Source organism: Canis lupus, chromosome 10 (assembly GCF_048164855.1).
Source record: "Canis lupus baileyi chromosome 10, mCanLup2.hap1, whole genome shotgun sequence".
Classification (NCBI taxonomy): Eukaryota; Metazoa; Chordata; class Mammalia; order Carnivora; family Canidae; genus Canis; species Canis lupus.
In genome coordinates, this window is record NC_132847.1 from 6,187,808 (window position 1) to 6,208,626 (window position 20,819).

The following is a 20,819-nucleotide window of genomic DNA, read 5'->3' on the forward strand; positions in this document are numbered from 1 at the left end:
CTTACCTTCCACTGACAACCGACTTGAGGTCTGCAGAGCCAAGCCATGTGCCAGCTTCCTGTGTTTTCCCACTGAAGGCTTTCTGTCAGGACATGTGGAAGCGGAGGATAGCAGTCGGAGGCTCTTCATTTTGCCTTTCATCTTGGGCATATCCTAAAGCAGACTGCTGTTGAGCTGCATGCATGCATATTAATTCAAGACAGGTTTATAAGGGCTTATAAATTATTACTGCAGGGACAAGTCTAAAAGGAAGATGATCCAGAAGAGAAGGGGTGGGGGACTGAACCATCAGCAACTTACTAGATAGCCAGGCACAAAACAAACAAACAGAGCAATGAGACAGCTCGAAGATAATCCTCACCCTTGAGGATCTTGCATGAAAAATAGAAAGATTTTATAATATGGGTGTTCAGGTTTTCTGAATGAAGAAAATGGTTTTCGCAACAAAAATGAAATAAGAAAGGCGGCTGGATGGCTTAGTCGGCTAAGCAACCGATTCTTGATTTCAGCTCAGGTCGTGATTTCAGGGTCGTGAGATCGAGCCCCACGTTGGGCTCCATGCTCAGCTCAGAGTCGGCTTGAGAGTCTCTCTCCCTCTCCTTCTGCCCCTCCCGCTGATTGCACAAGTGGTCTCTATGAAATAAATGAATCTTTAAAAACAATTGTCCAAGTTAAAATCACATATATTAGGAGTGCTGGATGTGTGTGAGAGAGACAGTTTGTGCCTATTCTGCAAATATCAACTCCCTTTATTATCCAAATACCATCTTAAAAAATTTTTTTGTTCAGAAATGACATTGACTAAAATGCTTTTATTAAGGGTCTCCTTGAATAGTTCCCAACTTGCAATCCAGAATCAAATCATAGCTTTTATTATAACTATTACTCCCATGTCCTCATCGTTCACTCTCTGTTTCCAAGTGGCCATGTGGCACTGAAGGATTACTAGAACTGAGAACTGAATTCACATCGATTAAAGCTCATCTGTGACCCATAATACCGTTCCCTATACATTAACTAACAAATTACTACTATCGGGATCCCTGGGTGGCGCAGCGGTTTGGCGCCTGCCTTTGGCCCAGGGCGTGATCCTGGGGACCCCGGATCGAATCCCACATCAGGCTCCCGGTGCGTGGAGCCTGCTTCTCCCTCTGCCTGTGTCTCTGCCTCTCTCCCTCTGTGTGTCTACCATAAATGAATAAATAAAATCTTTAAAAAAAAAAAAAAAACAAATTACTACTATCTTTTGTCATTTTTGTTAAATATGCAAACAATAAAAACAAAGAGCAGTCAAGAACAGGCAAAGGATTTTCAAAAAAAGTAATGGATTTTTTAAAGATTTTATTTATTTATTCACGAGAGATGAGAGAGAGAGAGAGGCAGAGGCAGAGGCAGAGGGAGAAGCAGGCTCCTTGCAGGGATCCTGATGCAAGACTCGGTTCCAGGACCCCGGGATCATGCCCTGAGCCAAAGCCAGACGCTCACCCACTGAGCCACCCAGGCACCCCTGGATGTTTTTTTTTTTTTTTAACTATGAATGACAACTGAGATTTGATTGCCAAAAACAAAGTGTGGATGCATAACATACAAATTGGGAATTCTTTTTTTATCTTTTGTACCAGGATGAAGGATATGGCCAGTCTGAGACTATACCCTTCTGAGAAAAGATCTTCATGCTCTTGTTGGGGTATTCCCAGCCTCACCTCTTTAGATCAGCCAAAGAGAGTTCTAGAATTTCCCCAGCAGGAATCAATAGAAACAACATATTGTTTCCTTTATATTAAAGTATCATTGTTTTACTGCCTTTCGTTCTGAATTTCAAAACACAGTATTACATAAAGAATGGCACGTGTGTGTCTTCTATTGTTGCACTTGGCACTGAGAAAAAAACACAGAAATGACAGCCCCTGACATTCAGAAGCTTGCCTGATGTTCACTGAGGCCAGGCTATTCCCCTATGAGACATAAATCATCCCACAGAACATCAGCCTCAGACAATGTCATTCTAAGATCATGATAAAGTGGAGACAAAATATAACCCCTCCATAATTTTGTCTAAGCACAGACAAAAATAAAGTCAGTGTGTTGCCTAGAAAATATCAAACATTGGGGTGCCCAGGAGGCTCAAAGTGCCTCCAGCTCAGATCATGATCCCTGGGTCCTGGGATTGAGCCTCACATGGGGTTCTCTGCTCCACAGGGCAGCCTGCTTCTCCCTCTTCCCCGGCTTATGCTCTCTCTCTCTCTCTCTCTCTCTCTCTCTCAAAAAAAAAAAAAAAAAAGAGAATAAATAAAATTAAAAAAAAAAGAAAAAGAAAGTATCAAACATCTCCTCACCTGGCTAAGATGGCCCAATTGCTACTTATTCCAATTGTAAGTTTATCCTTGTATTAACCTCTCCTCTCTCCAGATAAGATTTATTGATTCCCAATTCTAGAATTAGCTCTGCTTTCTTACAGCATCAACCTAGGACAAACCCCTGCTTTTTAAAAAATTCTCCACTTCTTGCATATTACCCATCCCTAATCCCAGTCCTATAACAGATTCTTTCCTTTTCTTTTTTTCTTAAAGATTTTTATTTATTTATTTACTTATTTGAGAGAGAGAAAGAGAGAGAGAGAGACCCATTAAGAGAGCACGAGCAGGGAGAGGGGCAAAAGGAGAAGCAAATTCCCTACTGAGCAGGGAGCCTGATGCAGAACTCGATCCCAGGATTCCGGGATCATGACCTGAGCCAAAGGCAGATACTTAACTGGCTAAGCCACCCAGGCACCCTTAACAATTTCTTTCAAATACACTTTTACTGAATGAAATGCTCCATCATTCCCTAGGATGTTCTCCCTCTCTGCGGCAAGCAATAAATACAACCTAACTACAGGTGCATTTTTTTTCTCATAAACAATGCAAATTTATTTCTTACAGTTCTGGGGGTGTGAAGGCTGCTGGGGGGGTGCCAGCATGGTGGAACTCAGGGGAGAGACCTCCTCTGAGTTGTAGACTGCTGATCTCTCACTATTTCCTAACTTGACAGAGAACAGAGCTACAAGTGCATTCACTTTTGTTTTTACTTTTAAGGATTTTATTTATTTATTCATGAGAGACACAAAGAGAGAGGGGCAGAGACATAGGCAGAGGGAGAAGCAGGATCCCTGCAGGGAGCCCGATGTGGGACTCCTAGGATCACACCCTGAGCAGAAGGCAGACGCCCAACCGCTGAGCCACCCAGGCATCCCTACAAGTGTGTTCCTGATGGTCAACTAGGATGTCCATTATCCTTTAACACCAATCACAGAATGAGTCTGGAAAGCAATTAGGGATTGATGCAGTGATTCATCTCATAGTTCAATACTCCGTGCCAACTCACCTAGTTGATACTGTGCACTGTTTAAGCCTTAAGAAGTCCATCAGCGTTGATTATTTGCTTCATACATTACCTACATGCTTAGATTTGGTCATTTAGTTATTAGGAAATATTAGAAACTATACTAATGGTCAAATGCTATGAAATAAAAATCATGCTAAGATAACTTTGACCAAAAAGAATATAAAAGTCTCTGTTACTGAGCACTTACTACAGGCAAATGTTATACTAAGCACTTCATACAATTTAGCTCACCTAAAACTCAGAAAAAATTTGCAATATCTATGAGTAACAGAATGCCCAAGTAGAAGTGGGCAAAAAGTTTAAAAAATGAAGAAAATGTTTTATTCACAGAGTCCATAGAGCTCCAGGATGTCAACAAGGACTGCTTTGCTTCCCTGCTTTTCTGAAGCTTTCCTCAGTGTCAGTGGCATCCCTCTTTTTGACCACAAGTTGGCTAGAGTAATTTTGGGCTTCACACCACAATGAATGAAAGGGGGAGAGACAGAGGGTGAGAGAGACTCCCAAGTAGACTCTGTGCTCAGTGTGGAGCCCGACTTGGGGCTCGATCATGACCCTGAGATCATGATGTGGGCCGAAATCAAGAGTTGGACTCTTAACCAACTGAGCCACTCGGGTGTTGCCCTAGCTTTAATTTTTATTAAAGAGAAACTCTTCCTACCACTGATGTCCCCCTCAGGTCCCACTGGCCAGGATTCGGTCATGAGTTACCCCTAGTGGCACCGGGGTACCTGAGAACATGAACATCTGGAATTTTCAGCTTTAGTGATGGGAGGTAGGCTCCATCAGCAAGGGAGGGAGAGGGAAGAGGGGTAGGAAGGGGCAGCATTGTTCATGGGTGTTATAATTATCTCCATTTTACAGAGGAGTAAGCTCAAGCTTCAAGCTTCAAGCTTCAAGAGGTGAAGTGGTTGACCCTTGACCCACAGCAACTGGGTTAGAACGTGCATTGCTAGAATTCAAATCTAACTCTGTAGCATTTCATAGCTCTCACCCTACAGGCTGGGATGTCATGTCAGAAGGACCCAGGTCAGTCGCTCAACCTTGTGTCTTTTGGTGACTTTGTACTACGATTATTGTCCTAACCTACTTCATTGTCTGTGGTGAAGATTAAGTAGATGGTGTCCAACATGTTAGGCACAGTGTCTGGCCTTGTCACCACTGTCATCCTCCTCACCAGGCAGCAGCAACATTATTACCACAGTGCACCGAGGATGCACCCCACTGAGTGTGATTTCTAGGTGGTCATTCAGAGCCCAAGAAGTCCTCTTCTGAAGTTTTCCATAGTACTGGTACATGGCATTTACTCTGTTACTGTGGTCATACTTCCACTTGGCTTGTATTTCACTCCTACAAACATTCCTTGAGAATAGAGACCACATTGTATTTATCTTTCTATTTTCAGCCTCTGGTATAATGTTTGGCACGTAGTATGTGCTCAGTAAAAGATTCTGAATATAGGTGAGGGTAGGAATAGTTTTCTATTACAACAACTGGGAGCTCAGAGTCCTATTTCTCAACCTTAGAAAAATCATCATTGGGGCACCTGGGTGGCTCAGTGGTTGAACATCTGCCTTTGGCTCAAGTTGTGATCCCAGGGTCCTGGGATCAAGTCCTGCATCAGGCTCCCTGCAAGTAGCCTGCTTCTCTTTCTGCCTGTGTCTCTGCCCCTCTCTGTATCTCTGTCATGAATAAACGAATAAAATCTTTAAACAAAAAAAAGAAAACGAAAAATCCTCACTTCCCAGAAAATATGTGATTACAAATATCTTGTACAGGAACGTCTAAAAGACAGGCTCAGCACCGGATGAAACTACGAAACTACATATGTTCAGAGAAAATTTTTATCCTCCCAAATCCACAAACAGAAGGGCTACTGTTACATAAATCTTCTTTCATTTTAAATCTTGATGTATGTTCATTGATTAAAATTTATAATGATGCGTCAACAAAATTTTAGCTCAAAACAGTCATTCAAACTTTTTTAGGAAAAACCATGTGTATTATAAATTGAAATTATTTTTTTTAAGATTTTATTTATTCATGAGAGACAGAGAGAGAGAGGCAGAGATACAAGCAGAGGGAGAAGCAGGCTCCCCGTGGGGAGCCCGATATGGGACTAGATCCCAAAATCCCAGGATCACGACCTGAACCAAAGGCAGACGCTCAACCACTGAGCCACCCAGGCTCCCTAAATTGAAATTCTTAGAAAAATTAGGAAGAACACTTAAAAACTCAGCAATGAAATACTTTTGGACAAAGAGGAAAATGCATTCTAGAAATATTTCAAGGAAAACCAAACTTCAGAGAAATGTTCATTTTTTTTTTTTTTTTTTTTTTATTTTTTTATTTATGATAGTCACACACACAGAGAGAGAGGCAGAGACACAGGCAGAGGGAGAAGCAGGCTCCATGCACCGGGAGCCCGATGTGGGATTCGATCCCGGGTCTCCAGGATCGCGCCCTGGGCCAAAGGCAGGCGCCAAACCGCTGCGCCACCCAGGGATCCCAGAAATGTTCATTTTTAAAAAGATTTATCTATTTGAGATAGATCTCGCACATGAGTCGGGGAGGTGGGGGGGCAGAAGGAGAGGCAGAAGCAGGCCTCCTGCTGAGCAGGGAGTCCTATGCGGGTCTCGATCCCAGGACCCTGGGATCACGACCTGAGCCTAAGGCAGATGCCTTACCAACTGAGCCACCCGATGCCCCCAAAAATATTCCTTTCTGAAAGCTGAGTTTGAGTTCTCATGTTTCCCTGTGTCTGAGGATAGCAAATGTAATTTCTCAGCACAGGAATGAGTAGCAGACAGTTTACAACACTCAGCCCGAGAGCACAGAGACACTATGGGAAGCAGATGCTGCTCTGCATGGGATCGATATATCAAAGGTAGTGAAAGGAAGGCGGACCTACGGGTATCCTCACCTGCTCATGATGCACATCACAATCAACATAATTAGCCTCTTTCTCTTTATGGATGGTTAAAATTTTCTTTGGACAGTAAAACTGTAGCAATAATTGATTTCTCTTTCTTTGTTGTTTTGTTTTGTAAGAAATACACAGAGGAGCTACTAGCAGATAAAATTGCCTAAGGGTTACTTTTCATTCTAATTATGCACATTTAATTTTACTACAGTGTTTCTTGAAAAAAAAATTTCTGTAAGCCACCATATTTAAAACTGTGATTTGTATGTATCGGTCATTAATTAATGGCACCATGATCTCAATAAGAGTTCATTCAGGAAGGACAGGTGTGTCATGAATAAAATGGAGGGTCACCCAGCATTTGTAGGCTGTTCTGACTTTAGAAAATACCTTTCAACCAGCAAAATACCTTCTGTGGCTGTTATCAACCACATTATTGTTATGCAAGAAAATTGTTAAGAATTCCATTAACAATTAAAACATGTATAAAATTATACTGCCTCTTACAGGAAAGTTGGAAAATACAACAAAACTTTACCAAGAAAAAATTTTAAATGATCCGCAATTCAACCTTGGAGATGGCTCATACTAACATTTCAGTTTATTAAATTATTGTCTTTTTTTCAAAGTATATATAATATACACACAGTTGACTTTTCCCCCCATAGTCAACTTTTTAAAACAGAGTAGAACCATACTAAATATACTTTGATTTCTTGCTTTATAACTTAAAATTATAACTGGGATTTTTAGGTTAATAAATATCTGAGAAGAAAAATTTGAATTACTGAATGTACTTCAAGATAAGAATTACCATAATTTAATCAAACTTCTGCTGTGCATTTACATAATTTCCAATTTCTGTTATTATAAATATATTATAATAAGTGTTTTCACACTTTACAACATTTTCTATAGATCTCTATATTTTCTTGCTTTGGAACATAACTATTAGAATGGGAATTTTTGAGTTTTTTAATACATATTTATTTTTTATTTTATATATATATATTTTTAGAGACAGAGTGAACAAGTGAGAGAGCAAGCTGAGGGCAGAGGGAGAAAGAGAATCTTAAGCAGACTCCATGCTCAGCACTGAGCTCAAGACAGGGCTCCATCTCACAACCCTGAGATCATAACCTGAGCCAAGATCAAGAGTTAGATGCTTAACCAACTGAGCCACCCAGGAATCTCTTAATACATATTTTTACATTTAAAATGATAACTATTAATTTTAGAGACATAATCACAAAACACAAATTTGAAAACTTTTCCCCAAGTCCTAAAGTAAAAATTTATGGTGCACTAGTCCAAGACCTGCTTTAGACTCTGATATACACACTGCATATAAAACTTTGGCATTTTTGCTAAAAGCTCCCAGGATGCTATATCCATGTTGCTCTTTGGCATAAGATGTTCTTAAATGGGAAGACACACATCAAATCTCCTTAAACTAACCCATAAATGTAATGAGGTCCTAATAAAAGTAATAAAAGGATTTTTGCAGGATGATAAGCATATTTTAACATTAATCTACTAAAATTAATCTTTCACACTTAGATGAAAGAGTAAATATGCATGTATAGAAGAAGAAAATTCTGAAAATGAAGAGCAGTAAGGAACTTTTGTAGTCTTATCAACATTTACTCTAATCCCTTAGCATCAGCTAGCTCTTCCCTAAAGAGTATCTGAGTTAGGATTTGCAGCATTAATGAAAGCAGGTAACTTGTATGTAGTGGATATAAGGTAACTTAAATTTGGGTTCAGGAAGCAGGGAATGCAACTGTTATATTAGAGCTGCTATGCCATACACACAGTATCTTTCTGTATCTTAGCTCTCTCAGATATTAAAGCATATTATAAAATGACAGTAATTAAAATGGTGGAATGAGTATGCGTGAATAAATTGACAGATTAACAGCAAACACTATGGAGTCTAGGAATAAGGCCCAAATACATCTATGAACACTTAATAGGTGAAGGGATAGCATTTAAAACTATTGGAGAGAATGGGGGTGCGCCTAGCTCGCTCACTCAGTAGAGCATGTGACTCTTGCTTGACCTTGGGGCTGTAGGTTCAAGCCGATTGCAGGGTGCAGAGATTACTTAAAAACAAAATCTTAAAAAAAATAAATAATCAAAATAAAACTACTGGGGAAAGATAGATTATCACAAAAGGATGTTAGAGCAACTGGAAAAAAGTTATTATACCAACATTTCACACCTTATACCAAAATAAATTCCACAAGAGTCAAAGACTTCAATGTGAATGATAAAACCCTTTAAAGGGACTAGAAGAAACCAGATGACAATGTTTTTAGTTTTTATTTTTTTTAAGATTTTATTTTTAAGTAATCTCTATACCAAACCCAGGGCTCAGACTTACAACCTGGAGATCACAAGTCACATGCTCTTCTGGCTGAGCCAGTCAGGCACCTACAGAGGATAATTTTAATAATCTTCATATGGGGAAGTTCTTCCTAAGAATTAGAAAACAAAATAAAACTAAACAAACCTAGGGAGAGAAAACTCAGGGAAAAAAATAAAGGAATAAATAAAGGAAAAAACAAAGGAAAAAATGATAAATTCTATTACTTACAAATAAATGTTTACATGGGGAAAAAAATGACCATAAGCAAAGTCAAAACCTACACTGAGAAAAAATATTTTCAACTTCAGTCACAGACAAGGGCTAATTTTTCCAACACATGAAGAGCTTCTACAATCCATATGAGAGGCCAATAATCCAACAGACACTTGGGCAAAAGGTGTACACAGATAGTTTACAAAAAAGGGAATACCCAAGACGCTTCTTACACATGGAAATATGTTCAACCATTTTTTAAAAATACAATTAACACTTCAATATGACAGTATTTTTAAAGATTTTTTTAACCTATTATAGACTGGCAAATATCGAAAAGTTTGTTGACATTCTTAGAAAAATCTGGGGAAATAGACCCTCTCGTATACTGTTGATGAGAGTATAAATTGGTGCAGCCTTTGTGAAGAGCACTTTGGCAGCATCTGTAAGAATTCCACATACACATGCTCATTAACTCAGCAAGCCTACTACTAGGCTTTTATTTTACTGATACACCCATTCATACATGTGCAAAATTTCACATGTATAAGATTGTCAAAGGAGCATCAGAATAGCAAAAGACTGGAAACAATTTAAAAGCTCATACATAGGGCCTGGCTAAAATAAATTCTGATACATCGAAACAATAAAATATTAGACAGTCAATAAAAAGAACAAAATCTGGAAGCTCGGGATCCCTGGGTGGCGCAGCGGTTTGGCGCCTGCCTTTGGCCCAGGGCGCGATCCTGGAGACCCGGGATCGAATCCCACGTCGGGCTCCCGGTACATGGAGCCTGCTTCTCCCTCTGCCTATGTCTCTGCCTCTCTCTCTCTCTGTGTGTGACTATCATGAATAAATAAATAAAAATAAAATCTTTAAAAAAAGAAAAAATCTGGAAGCTCTTTGTGTATTGACATGGGATGACTTCTGAGCTGGACTGATTGATAGCTATGGGTAGATCCATGTGTGATATCTGTAGGCATGTACATGTGTTGATGGTGTATGCATAGAGTATCTTTGGAAGAACTCACACAGGGCTAGAGCTGGTGATATTAATTGGCTTCAAGAATGGAAACCAGATTGCTTCATTGTACTCTTTGCATTTGGAAGCATTTGAATGTATTATCTATTTTAAAAATTAAGTGGAACTAAAGTAAACTTTTTTTAAAGAGTTTATTTATTATTTATTTGACAGAGAGAGGGAGAGCACAAGCTGGGGAAGCAGCAGGCAGAGGGAGAGGGAGAAGTAGCCTTCTCCATGGAGCAGAGAACCCGACCTGGGACTCGATCCCCTGAGATCATGACCTGAACTAAAGACAGATGCTTAATAGACTGAGCCACCCAGACACCCCTAAAGTAAACTTTTTAAGTTGAATAGGCCTTTGTTTTTTGTTTTGTTGTATTGTGTTGGGTTTTTTGTTTTGTTTTGTGTTTTGTTTTTTGTTTTGTTTTGTTTTGTTTGAGTAGGCCTTTGTAAGCAGAGAAAATAGCCTGGGTTCTAACAAGACAGCCCAAAAAAGAATAAAAGAACTATCTCAGCAACAGGAAATTGACCAGGACCTATTGTTCCCCTAAGTCCCTAAGTGTTGGGTTGTCTGAGTTATCTACTGCCCATGCCAACCATGTAGCAGGACAATGACCAATGCCTGAATGCTCCTGACAGCTGAAATCAGGCCTACGGCTGCCCTCACAAACCTCTCCTGATTTGCCAGGAGAAGCTACTATAGTACACACTTAGCCGGACCCATGGATGAATGGCTGGGAGCCTTCCAGGCCTTTAGCAAGTATAAAATCCAGGGAAACAAAGAAAGTGTTAGAGTCCCTGGAATCAGTGACTACTGATTCTTCTGATTCTTTGGTCGCCTCTCACTTTAGAGCATGGCCCCTAGGTTCTCTCCCTTCGCTCCGCTCCAGTGAATGGATGTCGGGACTGCATCAGCCACTAGACCCGGCAGCATAGATGAGGCCCACAATAAGGGGGGGCTCATCTGAGACATCTTTTTTTTTTTTTTTTAAGTTAAAAGCAATAAATCTGTTCTTGTTTAAGTGGCAGATGGATTGTTCCTTGGCTTTTGGCAAACTTTTCAGAGAAAAGTGAGCCCATATGGTCTGGAAGGGGGAAAAAATAAGGCCTCAACCAAGATCCAGATCTAAGTGCTTAGCTAATCATTTAGCAGTCAGCCATAAATAATGGGCCAGGTCAGGATGAAAAGTGACTTCCTAGAATGCCTCGCCCACCCTGAGCTGGGCGCTTAACCTGCGTCGCCTCACATACCTTTCACAGCAGCGCTAAGCCCCATTCATCACTATGATATCCATCTTACCCATGAGGCATCTGAAGCATAGGAAGTTGAACTCATTTGCTGGAAGTCACCAAACGAGTAAATGGCAGAACTACACGCAAACCCAGATAACGTGGCCTCACAGGCTGTACTACCATCCCAACACATGGGCGTTCTGGGACGTGGCAGTTTTACCTACAGTGTGATCTACTCCTGAAAAATAATTTGTGTTGAAACTAGCCCGGCTTGCAGGACACCTGCACCCCAGTCGGGACACCTGCACCCCAATGTTCAGAGCAGCAAGGTCCACAATAGCCAAACTGTGGAAGGAGCCTCGAAAGATGACCGGATAAAGAAGATGTGGTCTATGTACACAATGGAATATTCCTCAGCCACCAGAAACGACGAACACCCAGCATTTGCTTCGGCATAGATGGACCTGGAGGGCATTATGCTGAGTGAAGTGAGTCAACTGGAGAAGGACAAACATCATATGGTTTCACTCATACGGGGAATATAAGAAATAGTGAAAGGGATTATAAGGGAAAGGAGGGGAACTAAGTGGGGAAAATTAGAGAGGGAGACAAACCGGGAGACTCCTGACTCTGGGAAACGAACAAGGGGTGGTGGAAGGGGAGGTGGGCGGAGGGGGGGGGGATGGGGTGACTGGGTGGCGGGCACTGAGGGCGGCGCTTGATGGATGAGCACTGGGGGTTATGCTCTATGGTGGCAAATCGAACCTCCCTAAAATCTACGCGCATATATACACAACTAGCCCTGCCTGAAACTCACAGATGATCGTCTACGTGAACGCCTCTGTTTCCCCATTCAACGTTTCACGACACTGCAAAAGCACCTTTTCTCCCGAAGGGCCCCCCCACGCCGCCACGGGCGCCGGGATCCCGGGGTGAGCGCCGCGGCCACTGTCTCCTCTGCCATCCGCCGCGTCCAGCGGGCGCAGAGAAAGCAAACTAGACGAGGGAGGGAAGCAGGAGTCCTAGGCCAAACCCAAGACAGCGTCTCAGCCTGATGAAGACAGAAGATGAAAATGCCAGCAAAGACAGTTCTGTGGAGTCAGGACACTATTTCCTGACTCCCAGTCATGAGTTACTCCCAGTCGGCAAAGAAGACTAAGAATAGGGCAGCCTCACCGCACACAGACACCGGGTTCTAACTCAGAAATTTCTAAAAAAAAAAAATTTTTTTTTTTTCCTTCGCACCACTGACCTCTCTCCTGAGATTCTCCAGAGTGAGAAAGCAGGCAGATCCAGGGCAGAGAAACGGTTATGGAGCCTAAGAACCACCAGGCTTTGGAACCAGACGGTGGGACATTTGAATGACTCCATTGTCTTCCAGCCTTGATTCTGGGGCTTAGGACCTAATGTCTCCAGCTTCAGTTTTCTGGGATTCATATTGCATATGATCAGACTAAGCATATAGAGGCTACAGAGTATTGCACATAAAGTAAGTTAGGTGCCTGACATAGTAGGTAATAAAAAATGAAACCTATTGTTACCAGCAGATATTTTTCTAAATTACCTGTTGAGTCTTTTTTTCTCATTCCTCAAATCATTATATGTGTAAGGAAATTCCTGTAACAACATGACCACAAGTGCGTCCTAACTGAAAATAATGAATACTAGCTTTTTTCTCTTTTTATTTATTTTTTTCTCTTTTTTAAAAAAGATTTTAATTATTTATTCATGAGAGACACAGAGAGAGAGGCAGAGACACAGGAAGAGGGAGAAAAAGACACCCCCCCCCAGGGAGCCTGATGCAGGACACAATCCCAGGACTCCCGGATCACAACCTGAGCCAAAGGCAGGCGCTCAATCACTAAACTGCCAGGTGCCCTGATTACTAGCTTTTTCAAACACGCAGGAAAACATGGAAAATAACATACCATCACCTATGTGTGTAACCACTAAGAAAAATTATCATCTTGTGTGTTTTGAAACTTTATATAAATGGTTATTAGATGCTCCGTTATTCTATAGCTTGCTGCACACTCCCTACAACTGTTTTTGAGACTTACACATGTTGATATACGTCGCTTCGTTAGTTATTTTAAATGCTCTACAGCAGTCAATTGTAGGAACCTACCATAATAGATTTCTGAATTCCCCCACCGTTGGACATGTAGATTGCTTCCAGTCTTTCACTAGTACAAAGAATATTGGGCTGAGTGAAGTAAGTCAGTCAGAGAAGGACAAACATTATATGTTCTCATTCATGTGGGGAATATAAATAATAGTGAAAGGGAATATAAGGGAAGGGAGAAGAAATGTGTTGGAAATATCAGAAAGGGAGACAGAACGTAAAGACTGCTAACTCTGGGAAACGAACTAGGGATGGAAGAAGGGGAGGAGGGCGGGGGGTGGGAGTGATTGTGTGACGGGCACTGGGGGTTATTCTGTATGTTGGTAAATTGAACACCAATAAAAAAATTAAAAAAAAAAAACAATATTGGAACAGACATCCTCCTTATATGTGCTTCTTTGAGTACCTGTGGGAGACTTTCTCTAGGGTGCAACTCTCCAGCTCCAGGGGAAAAATTGCTAGGTTCATGAGATAACCTCATTTTGAACATCACTCATTACTGCCAAACTGTGTTCCAAATGGCCATAGCATTTTATTGTTGCAATTTGTAGGCGTTTTTGTTTGCTTTTCATTCTTTATTAAGCTGTATCTCACACACCAGAAAATGTATGAACTCATGTAAAGTGTACAAACTCAGCAGCTTTAGTATATTTGCACAATTGTGCAACCATCACCACAATATAATTTCAGATTCATGGGATCGTGTTTTTAATGTATAAATAGAGTTGAGAAATCTGTAAAGTTGGTTATTTGTCCCAGCCAATGTAGCCGCAAAAAAATCTCCTGGGAGGAGCTAGTCCGTTGAGATTTCCTTGTTTTAAACCTGTCCTTTGAGGAGGTAGCTGGCGGGGACATTCCTAATTAGATTACAAAAAAAAAAAAAAAAAAACCTCTTTAAATGCAGGTTCCTGTTATTTGCTTTAAAAAAGCACTTCTATTTATTCACCTCCAGTAAAGTGACTCAGAGTTAACTCTATTTGGAGACAAGGAGCGGAGTGCTACACCAGATGAAAGCTTTATTCACCCCCCCAACCCTCCCCCCAACAATTCCTGCTCATGTCAGGAAGGGAAGGAGGTGTGAGCCGATTATGGATGTTGAGTAAACAGTTGTGAAAGCTCGTGCACCGGCAGAGAAGAGGGCAACTCTTTTATTTCTCCCCACAGCTTCACTCATTTGATCAAATAGTTGTCCATGCTCCGCGCTACTAGTTAATGGCACTTTCAAGTACTATTTACTCCCACTAGAAAATAATGTATTAACAACACGGATTGCCCAGTATGACTTAGAACACAACTTACTTTTTTTTTTAAGATTTTATTTATTTATTCATGAGAGACACAGGGAGAGAGGCAGAGACACAGGCAGAGGGAGAAGCAGGCTCCCTGCAGGGTCCCCGGGATCACTTGGGTCAAAGGCAGACACTCAGCCACTGAACCTCCCAGGTGTCCTAATACACAACTTTCTATCAGTATATTGTCTTACCGGCTGCGGAAAGTTCAAAATCGAAAGTTTCTATCCGCTTGGCATCCTGGGGTTCAAGGGCGTCGGATTCTCTTGGGCACGTTCATTCCTGTCCGTCACTGGCTCAAGGATGTCAATTCTCAGACGCTCTGGTTTCACTTCATCAGGTGCTTGGCAGCTTTCTGCAATTCCCCCCTGGCCCCTTCTGACCTCCCTGAAGTACAGAGGGACAGTCACGGTTCTGGGACGGTCCCCACGGCAGGTGGCAGGACACCAAGACTGGGGCACAGACACAGGACAAAGGACGCCAAACCCCACCTCCTTGTTAGTGGCAGCTGTGGCCGCAGCTTCTCACATGTCCTGCCTGGGCAGCCCCGGCCCAGCCTTGGGTGAACAGATTTGATACCTAAAGTGGGAAATAGCCGCACTCAAGACGGTGACGTTGACTTGGGGCTTCTTTACCTGCACCAGGACAGTGCCCCGCAGTTGGATATTTTATGCTGAGCCACCACCCCTCCACCCAACTCAGATATCTCCCTACTGAGTCTGCGAAAACCACTTGGGCCTTTCCCTTGCAGGCCATCCACTGAGGGAGGTGGTTTGGCAAAATCTCATCTGCATATGAGTTTAGGATTTTCTACTTGGAGATGAACTAATGGGGCTTTTTCAAGGCTGTGGGATGATGGCCACCATGAGTAACCGGCCTTGGCTTTAGGAGCCAGCTTTGATCCCTAAGAGGACCCAGGGAAGTTGTCCATAACTCCTCTGAACTAGTTGTATGGATCCCTTCCCTACACGCTGAGGTCCTTGCGAGAGGTCTGGGTGACCTCCAAGGCTCTGGAAAAATGAAGGACTCAAGTGGGAAATAGCTCTGACCGCCCGGCCGGGAATTACGCCCAGCCAGCAGCCTTGAACTCGGGGTAGAAATCCTTAGGACAGGAAGCAGCAAAGCAGAGGAGTGCTCTGTGCTCGCCACCCACTCTGCCCACCCCAGTGGAGAAGAGTCTGAGCTTCACGCAGCCTATAAACTCCCAAGCGAGGCTAAATTCTCGGGGAGTTCCTGAGCCCTGGAAGGGAGCTGAGCTGAACAGGGCCACCCCCGCAAATTCAAATGTATGTGAAAGTCGTCCACGTCTCCGGTGGGGTAGGAGCAGGAGAACACAGCTGGCAGCAGGCAGGCCCGGGCGGTCCCCTGACCTGGCTCCGGGTGGGCACTCCCGGGGCTTCTGGTAGACGGCCCCACTCCCCGACTGGCCTCTCTTGCCTCCTGCCTGCACCAGCCTGTCCACAGCCACGCCTACCATCAACGGCTCACACACTCTCCCGTCGGGGGCTTCCTCTCGGTTTGGGGTGAGATCCGGAATGCACGTGGACACAAGGCCTGCTTTCTTTTTAAAATCTGCTCCCCACGAGTTGCCAGGGTTCCAAAAGTAGGGCCACAGGCAAACACATTTGCCCCCCACCCGGTGTGTGCTTCACATGCATGGTTTCATTTAATCCTCAGAATAATCCTGCCAGTGAGGTATTACTATCTTACTATCTCTAATTTTGGATGAGGACAGAGATGCAGGATGGCGGCGGGGGGGGGGGGGCGGGGGGCGGGGGGGGGTAGGTTGGCTTGCTTAAGATGACAATTTATAGAGGGCAAGGATGGGATCCAATCGCAGAGATCTGACTCCATAGCAGTGGTGCTTGAGGGTGTGGGGGGAAGGGGAGCAGAAGGAAGGGTCCACCTGGAGAAAGTGGAGAGAAATTTTTAAAAATAATAAAACCAGGGCACCAGGGGGTGGGGGTGGTACATATTTGGTTAAACGTCTGACTCTTGGTTTCGGCTCAGGTGGTGATCTCAGGGTTGTGGGATCGAGCCCCACTTTGGGCTTCAAGCTGGGCATGGAGCCTGCTTGGGATTCTCTCTCTCCCTCTCCCTCTGCCTCCCCCACCCACGTTAGTTCTCTAAAATCTTAATAATGATAATAATAAAACCAACGAGAAGTCAGATGGCTTATCACCACGTATGAGCAATTTTAAATAATGCAATGAGGAAATATTTTTCCTCCCGTGGGTGAGCACTTTAGGAGGCTGATGCCGCCCTAGTCATATATATGGTGCCTGACACGGGAGCGGCCAGGGCACAACTCTTGAGAGGAGTTCCACTAGAACGCTGAGGGTGGCAGGACAAAAAGGCGGTAAGAACCTGGTTTTTATTGTGATAAAATATACATAAAATCTACCATTTTAACCATACAACTCAGTGGCTGTAAGTACATTCACAATGTTGTACAACCATCATCACCGTCCATTTCCAGAATCTTTTCATCATCCCAATAAAAGCACGGTACCCATGAAACATGGCTCCCTGCTCTTCCCTCCCTCCCACCCCGTGGTCACCTCTGCTCTTCCTGTCACCATGATTTTGCCTGTTCTAAGTACCTCATATGGTACAAACCTATACTATGTTTGGCTTTTGTGTCTGGCTTCTTTTTTCCACTCCACATTTTCAAGTTCATCTAATGTTGGAGCACGTATCGGAATTTTATTTCTTTTTAAGGCATAGTACTATTGCATTGTTTAGAAGACCCTGGGATTTTTAAGGACACCCTGGAGATACCGTATCTTAGGGGACCTCTTGTTAAGTTAGAGAAGCTTACCTTATGGTATAGGTCATGTGGCACTGGGTTTTGTTTCTTGTGGCTAGAAGAATCCTAACTGATCTATAAGGCACAACTCAAGCACTTCTGTGGGCCTCCAGGGTGGGCGATGAGGCCCAGAGAGGACCCAACATAAAAGCTCTCCAGTTATGTGGCAAAATGTTACAGAAATTCCCTGTGTGTGTGTATAAGTCTAATCTACACATACATGTACACACACACACACACAAACATATGACTAAGGCCACACTTTTACTTCTTACCATCCTCAGTTATTTTGATAATTCTTTTCACAGCTGTTAATGTCAACAGACACAGTTATTCAGTATGTGACATTTTTCATCATCACAAAAAATATATTTAACTCCAGATTGAAGGAGAGATGTTGTGCCTGGTGCTCTATGGAGTACAGATTAATGCCTTTTTTCTTTTCTTTCTTTCTTTTTTTTTTTTTTGATTAATGCCTTTTTTCAAAATACGTTTCCACAATCTTCCCTAGAGTTGGAAATAATCAAGTGTAGTCAAGGGTAACAAATAAAAAGATTTATAAAAAATAAAAATAAAAAAAAAACCCACAAAAAAAACAAAAACACCATCCAGCATCAGTAGCTCCCACTTTGGTAGTAAGCATGAAGGGTGGGTTAATGTTTTTTTTAACTATATGAAATTGGAGATATATATATGTGTGTGTGTGTGTGTGTGTGTATAGAAAAGTGAGTAGGAAGCTACTATGATAGAGACTTTAAGTAAAGAGAATGTCATTGCGCAATGAAAAAGTCTCTTCTTCGGTAAGTACTAGTAAGAGGTTTGACTTACTTGCAGGATTGCAGAAGTTCTTCATGGAACATTTGGTCATGGCTATGAAGAGGTGGATGCAGAAAGAAGAGAGCAGACACTAGGAATAGGAAGAGACATGGAGAAGTGAGGATAAGGAGAAAGAAAAACCAAGCAGAACGTCTTTGCTCAATGGTCCTTACAAAAAAACGTATTTTAAAAGAATCTGAGTAAGCAAGTGCTGTAATTCTTTTGTGACTATGAGTGTAACGGATACCACTAGAAATCAATTTATGCTGTCAACGCATTCGAATATCCTTCCACTGTGAGCCTGTCCAAAGCCTCCTGCAATTTATGACACATCACATTACAAAACTGTTGTGTTTGTTTTGTTTTTGCTTGTACCCTTTTCTGGTTCCTGGTTGTTCACATTCTGAGAGAGGACAAAGGCCCTTAGAAATCCATCAATTCAACCCTTTCATCTCACAGATAAAGGAGGGGAAGATCACACTCAGCCTTGGTGGCAGAGATGGGACTGGAACCGGGTCTCCCGATCCCGCAGTGGGTGCTTTCCTCACTACAACATGACGTGATTCACACTCCATCCATCCCCAGTCTGTACCCCATGGGCTCTCCTTCAACCTCAGCCAGGGCAGGAGAGCATGAGGGAAAGCAATGGGGCTTTGTGGGCCTCTCTGGTGTGCTGTGAGTGTGGGACCCAGAAGAGGAGGTGACAAAATGCATCTTCCACTTCCATCCTAAGTCTACAAATAATCTAACCCCCCCGCCACACACACACACACACACATACACACACACACACACACACACACAGCCAAGCTACTCCTATCACCAGCTGAGAAATACCTCCGGGGTAGAGCACTGTGAGTGAGAGGAATTTTTAAAGGCTGCCATAAGAGGGATGGAGAACATGTGGCCAGGGACACATACACCTTTCAGAAGCCCTGCACACAGAGCCCTGGTTACAGATGACCTAACAAGAGCTTCAGGCTCCAGGGGACCTCACGACATGGCTCCCCGGAGTCCCTAACCACAATGCCATTGAACAGGTGGCTCATCAGTGGTAGGCACTGTCCCCAAATACTCAAATTCCAGCATAAAGCCACACAACAGTTGATTGGATTCCCCCCCCACCCCGCCCCCCGCCGCCCATTCTCACATCTGCTCATAATTTCACAGTTATCATTGCTCAGCATTCTAAATGTTCCCAGCTGGCCCTCTGTGCTTCTGGGGGGACAATGCCAGTCGTGCTCTACTGTGACATTTCTGAGAGGCGCCTCCAGAGGAAGGGAGGTCAGATCCTCCAGAGACATTTCCTCCTGCGTGTCCTCTGAGAACCCAATGAAAGTGTCGTATTTTTAAAACGTCTCTCAGAAGTCTGTGTTCAAGGACTGGCGCAGGGAATGTGAACTACAGATACGCTGCCTAAAATTCACGGGCCAGGCAAACTGGGAGAGGAACGTTCTTGAAAGCCAGACATTCTCAAGTTTAACACGACATCAAAAAGTCTCAGTCTATGCAGTGTGCTGCAGAATCAATCAAATCTTTGTCATGCTCCCAGGCTTCTGTCAAATCCTTGCCAGAAATGTGCTGCCTCACGGAGGGCGAGGCAGCCGTGGGTAGTGGGCTCCCTCTCAGGAGACGAAGTGCCTCTGGACAGAACTCCTGGCCTCTCTCCACACAGACTGCTGGATCTTATACACAGACTCCTGGAAGATCCTTTCCACCTGGGTAGGGAAGCCCCGGCTGTCTTCCTCCAGGGCATTGATGGTTCGCAGGGCAAAGGGGGTCCGCTCCCGGGGCAGGGGCTTGTTGAGAGGCCGCATGGGGATGACGGAATTGTATTTGTGCCGCCTGTTAACGGAGTTCATCAGCGACGTGTAAAACTGGAACTTACACCACGTGTCTCGCAGGAAGTTCTCGGTCAGCAGCAGGATGGTCCACGCGGACCCGTTGACCGCGTCATCCAGGTTCTGTAGGTGCTGCCGGCCACACGGCATCTCAGCAAAGATGATGCCGGGTCGGATGCCAAAGTCATTCTGCAGCAGACTCTGGACCCTGAGGGCTTCGTCTGTGTCATCCTCTGCGTGCAGTATCACAAACTTGAGGAACACCTCTTCCTCCTCTTCCTCTTCCTCCCCCGGCGTTGTCTCTCCCAGGCCCATCGCTGCCTCGCACTGGCCTACAGGTCGCAGCGTCGTGGGGCCAGACTCCGGCAGAGCACGCAGCGACAGGTCTTCAGGTCTCTTGGAATCGGACTCAGGACGACTCTGACGCACCTCCACACTGGGGCTTTGACCCCAGGAGACAGAGAGTGGGCGGGGATCTATTTTCGACTTCCTGACACCCATCGTAAATCTCCCGGTCAGAAATGGAGAGCGCTCCTTCTTTCTTGACACTTGTTTTCATTCTACAAAGAGAAGAAATAACAAGGCAGACACGTGTTGTGAATGTCATCCAAACATTAAGAACGGAAAATACGGAGTGCCTGGGTGGCTCAGTGGTGGAGGGTCTGCCTTCGGCCCAGGGCGTGATCCCCAGGGATCAAGTCCCACATCGGGCTCCCCACAGGGAACATGCTTCTCCTTCTACCTATTTCTGCCTCTCTCTCTCTCTCTCTCTGCCTCATGAATAAATAAATAA

The 20,819-nt window shown here is 43.6% G+C and overlaps 1 protein-coding gene across 1 annotated transcript in view; it reads right to left on the bottom strand.

The window, feature by feature from the left end:
* Positions 1-16,915: 16,915 nt before the first annotated feature.
* Positions 16,916-20,819, bottom strand: part of LOC140642015 (uncharacterized) — a 48,057-nt gene continuing 44,153 nt past the window's right edge. Inside the window, exon 10 of the mRNA XM_072842621.1 lies at positions 16,916-20,579. Within this exon, the coding sequence (XP_072698722.1) occupies positions 19,811-20,579 (769 nt within the window). The 3' untranslated portion in view covers positions 16,916-19,810. The remainder of the gene's footprint in view (positions 20,580-20,819) is intronic.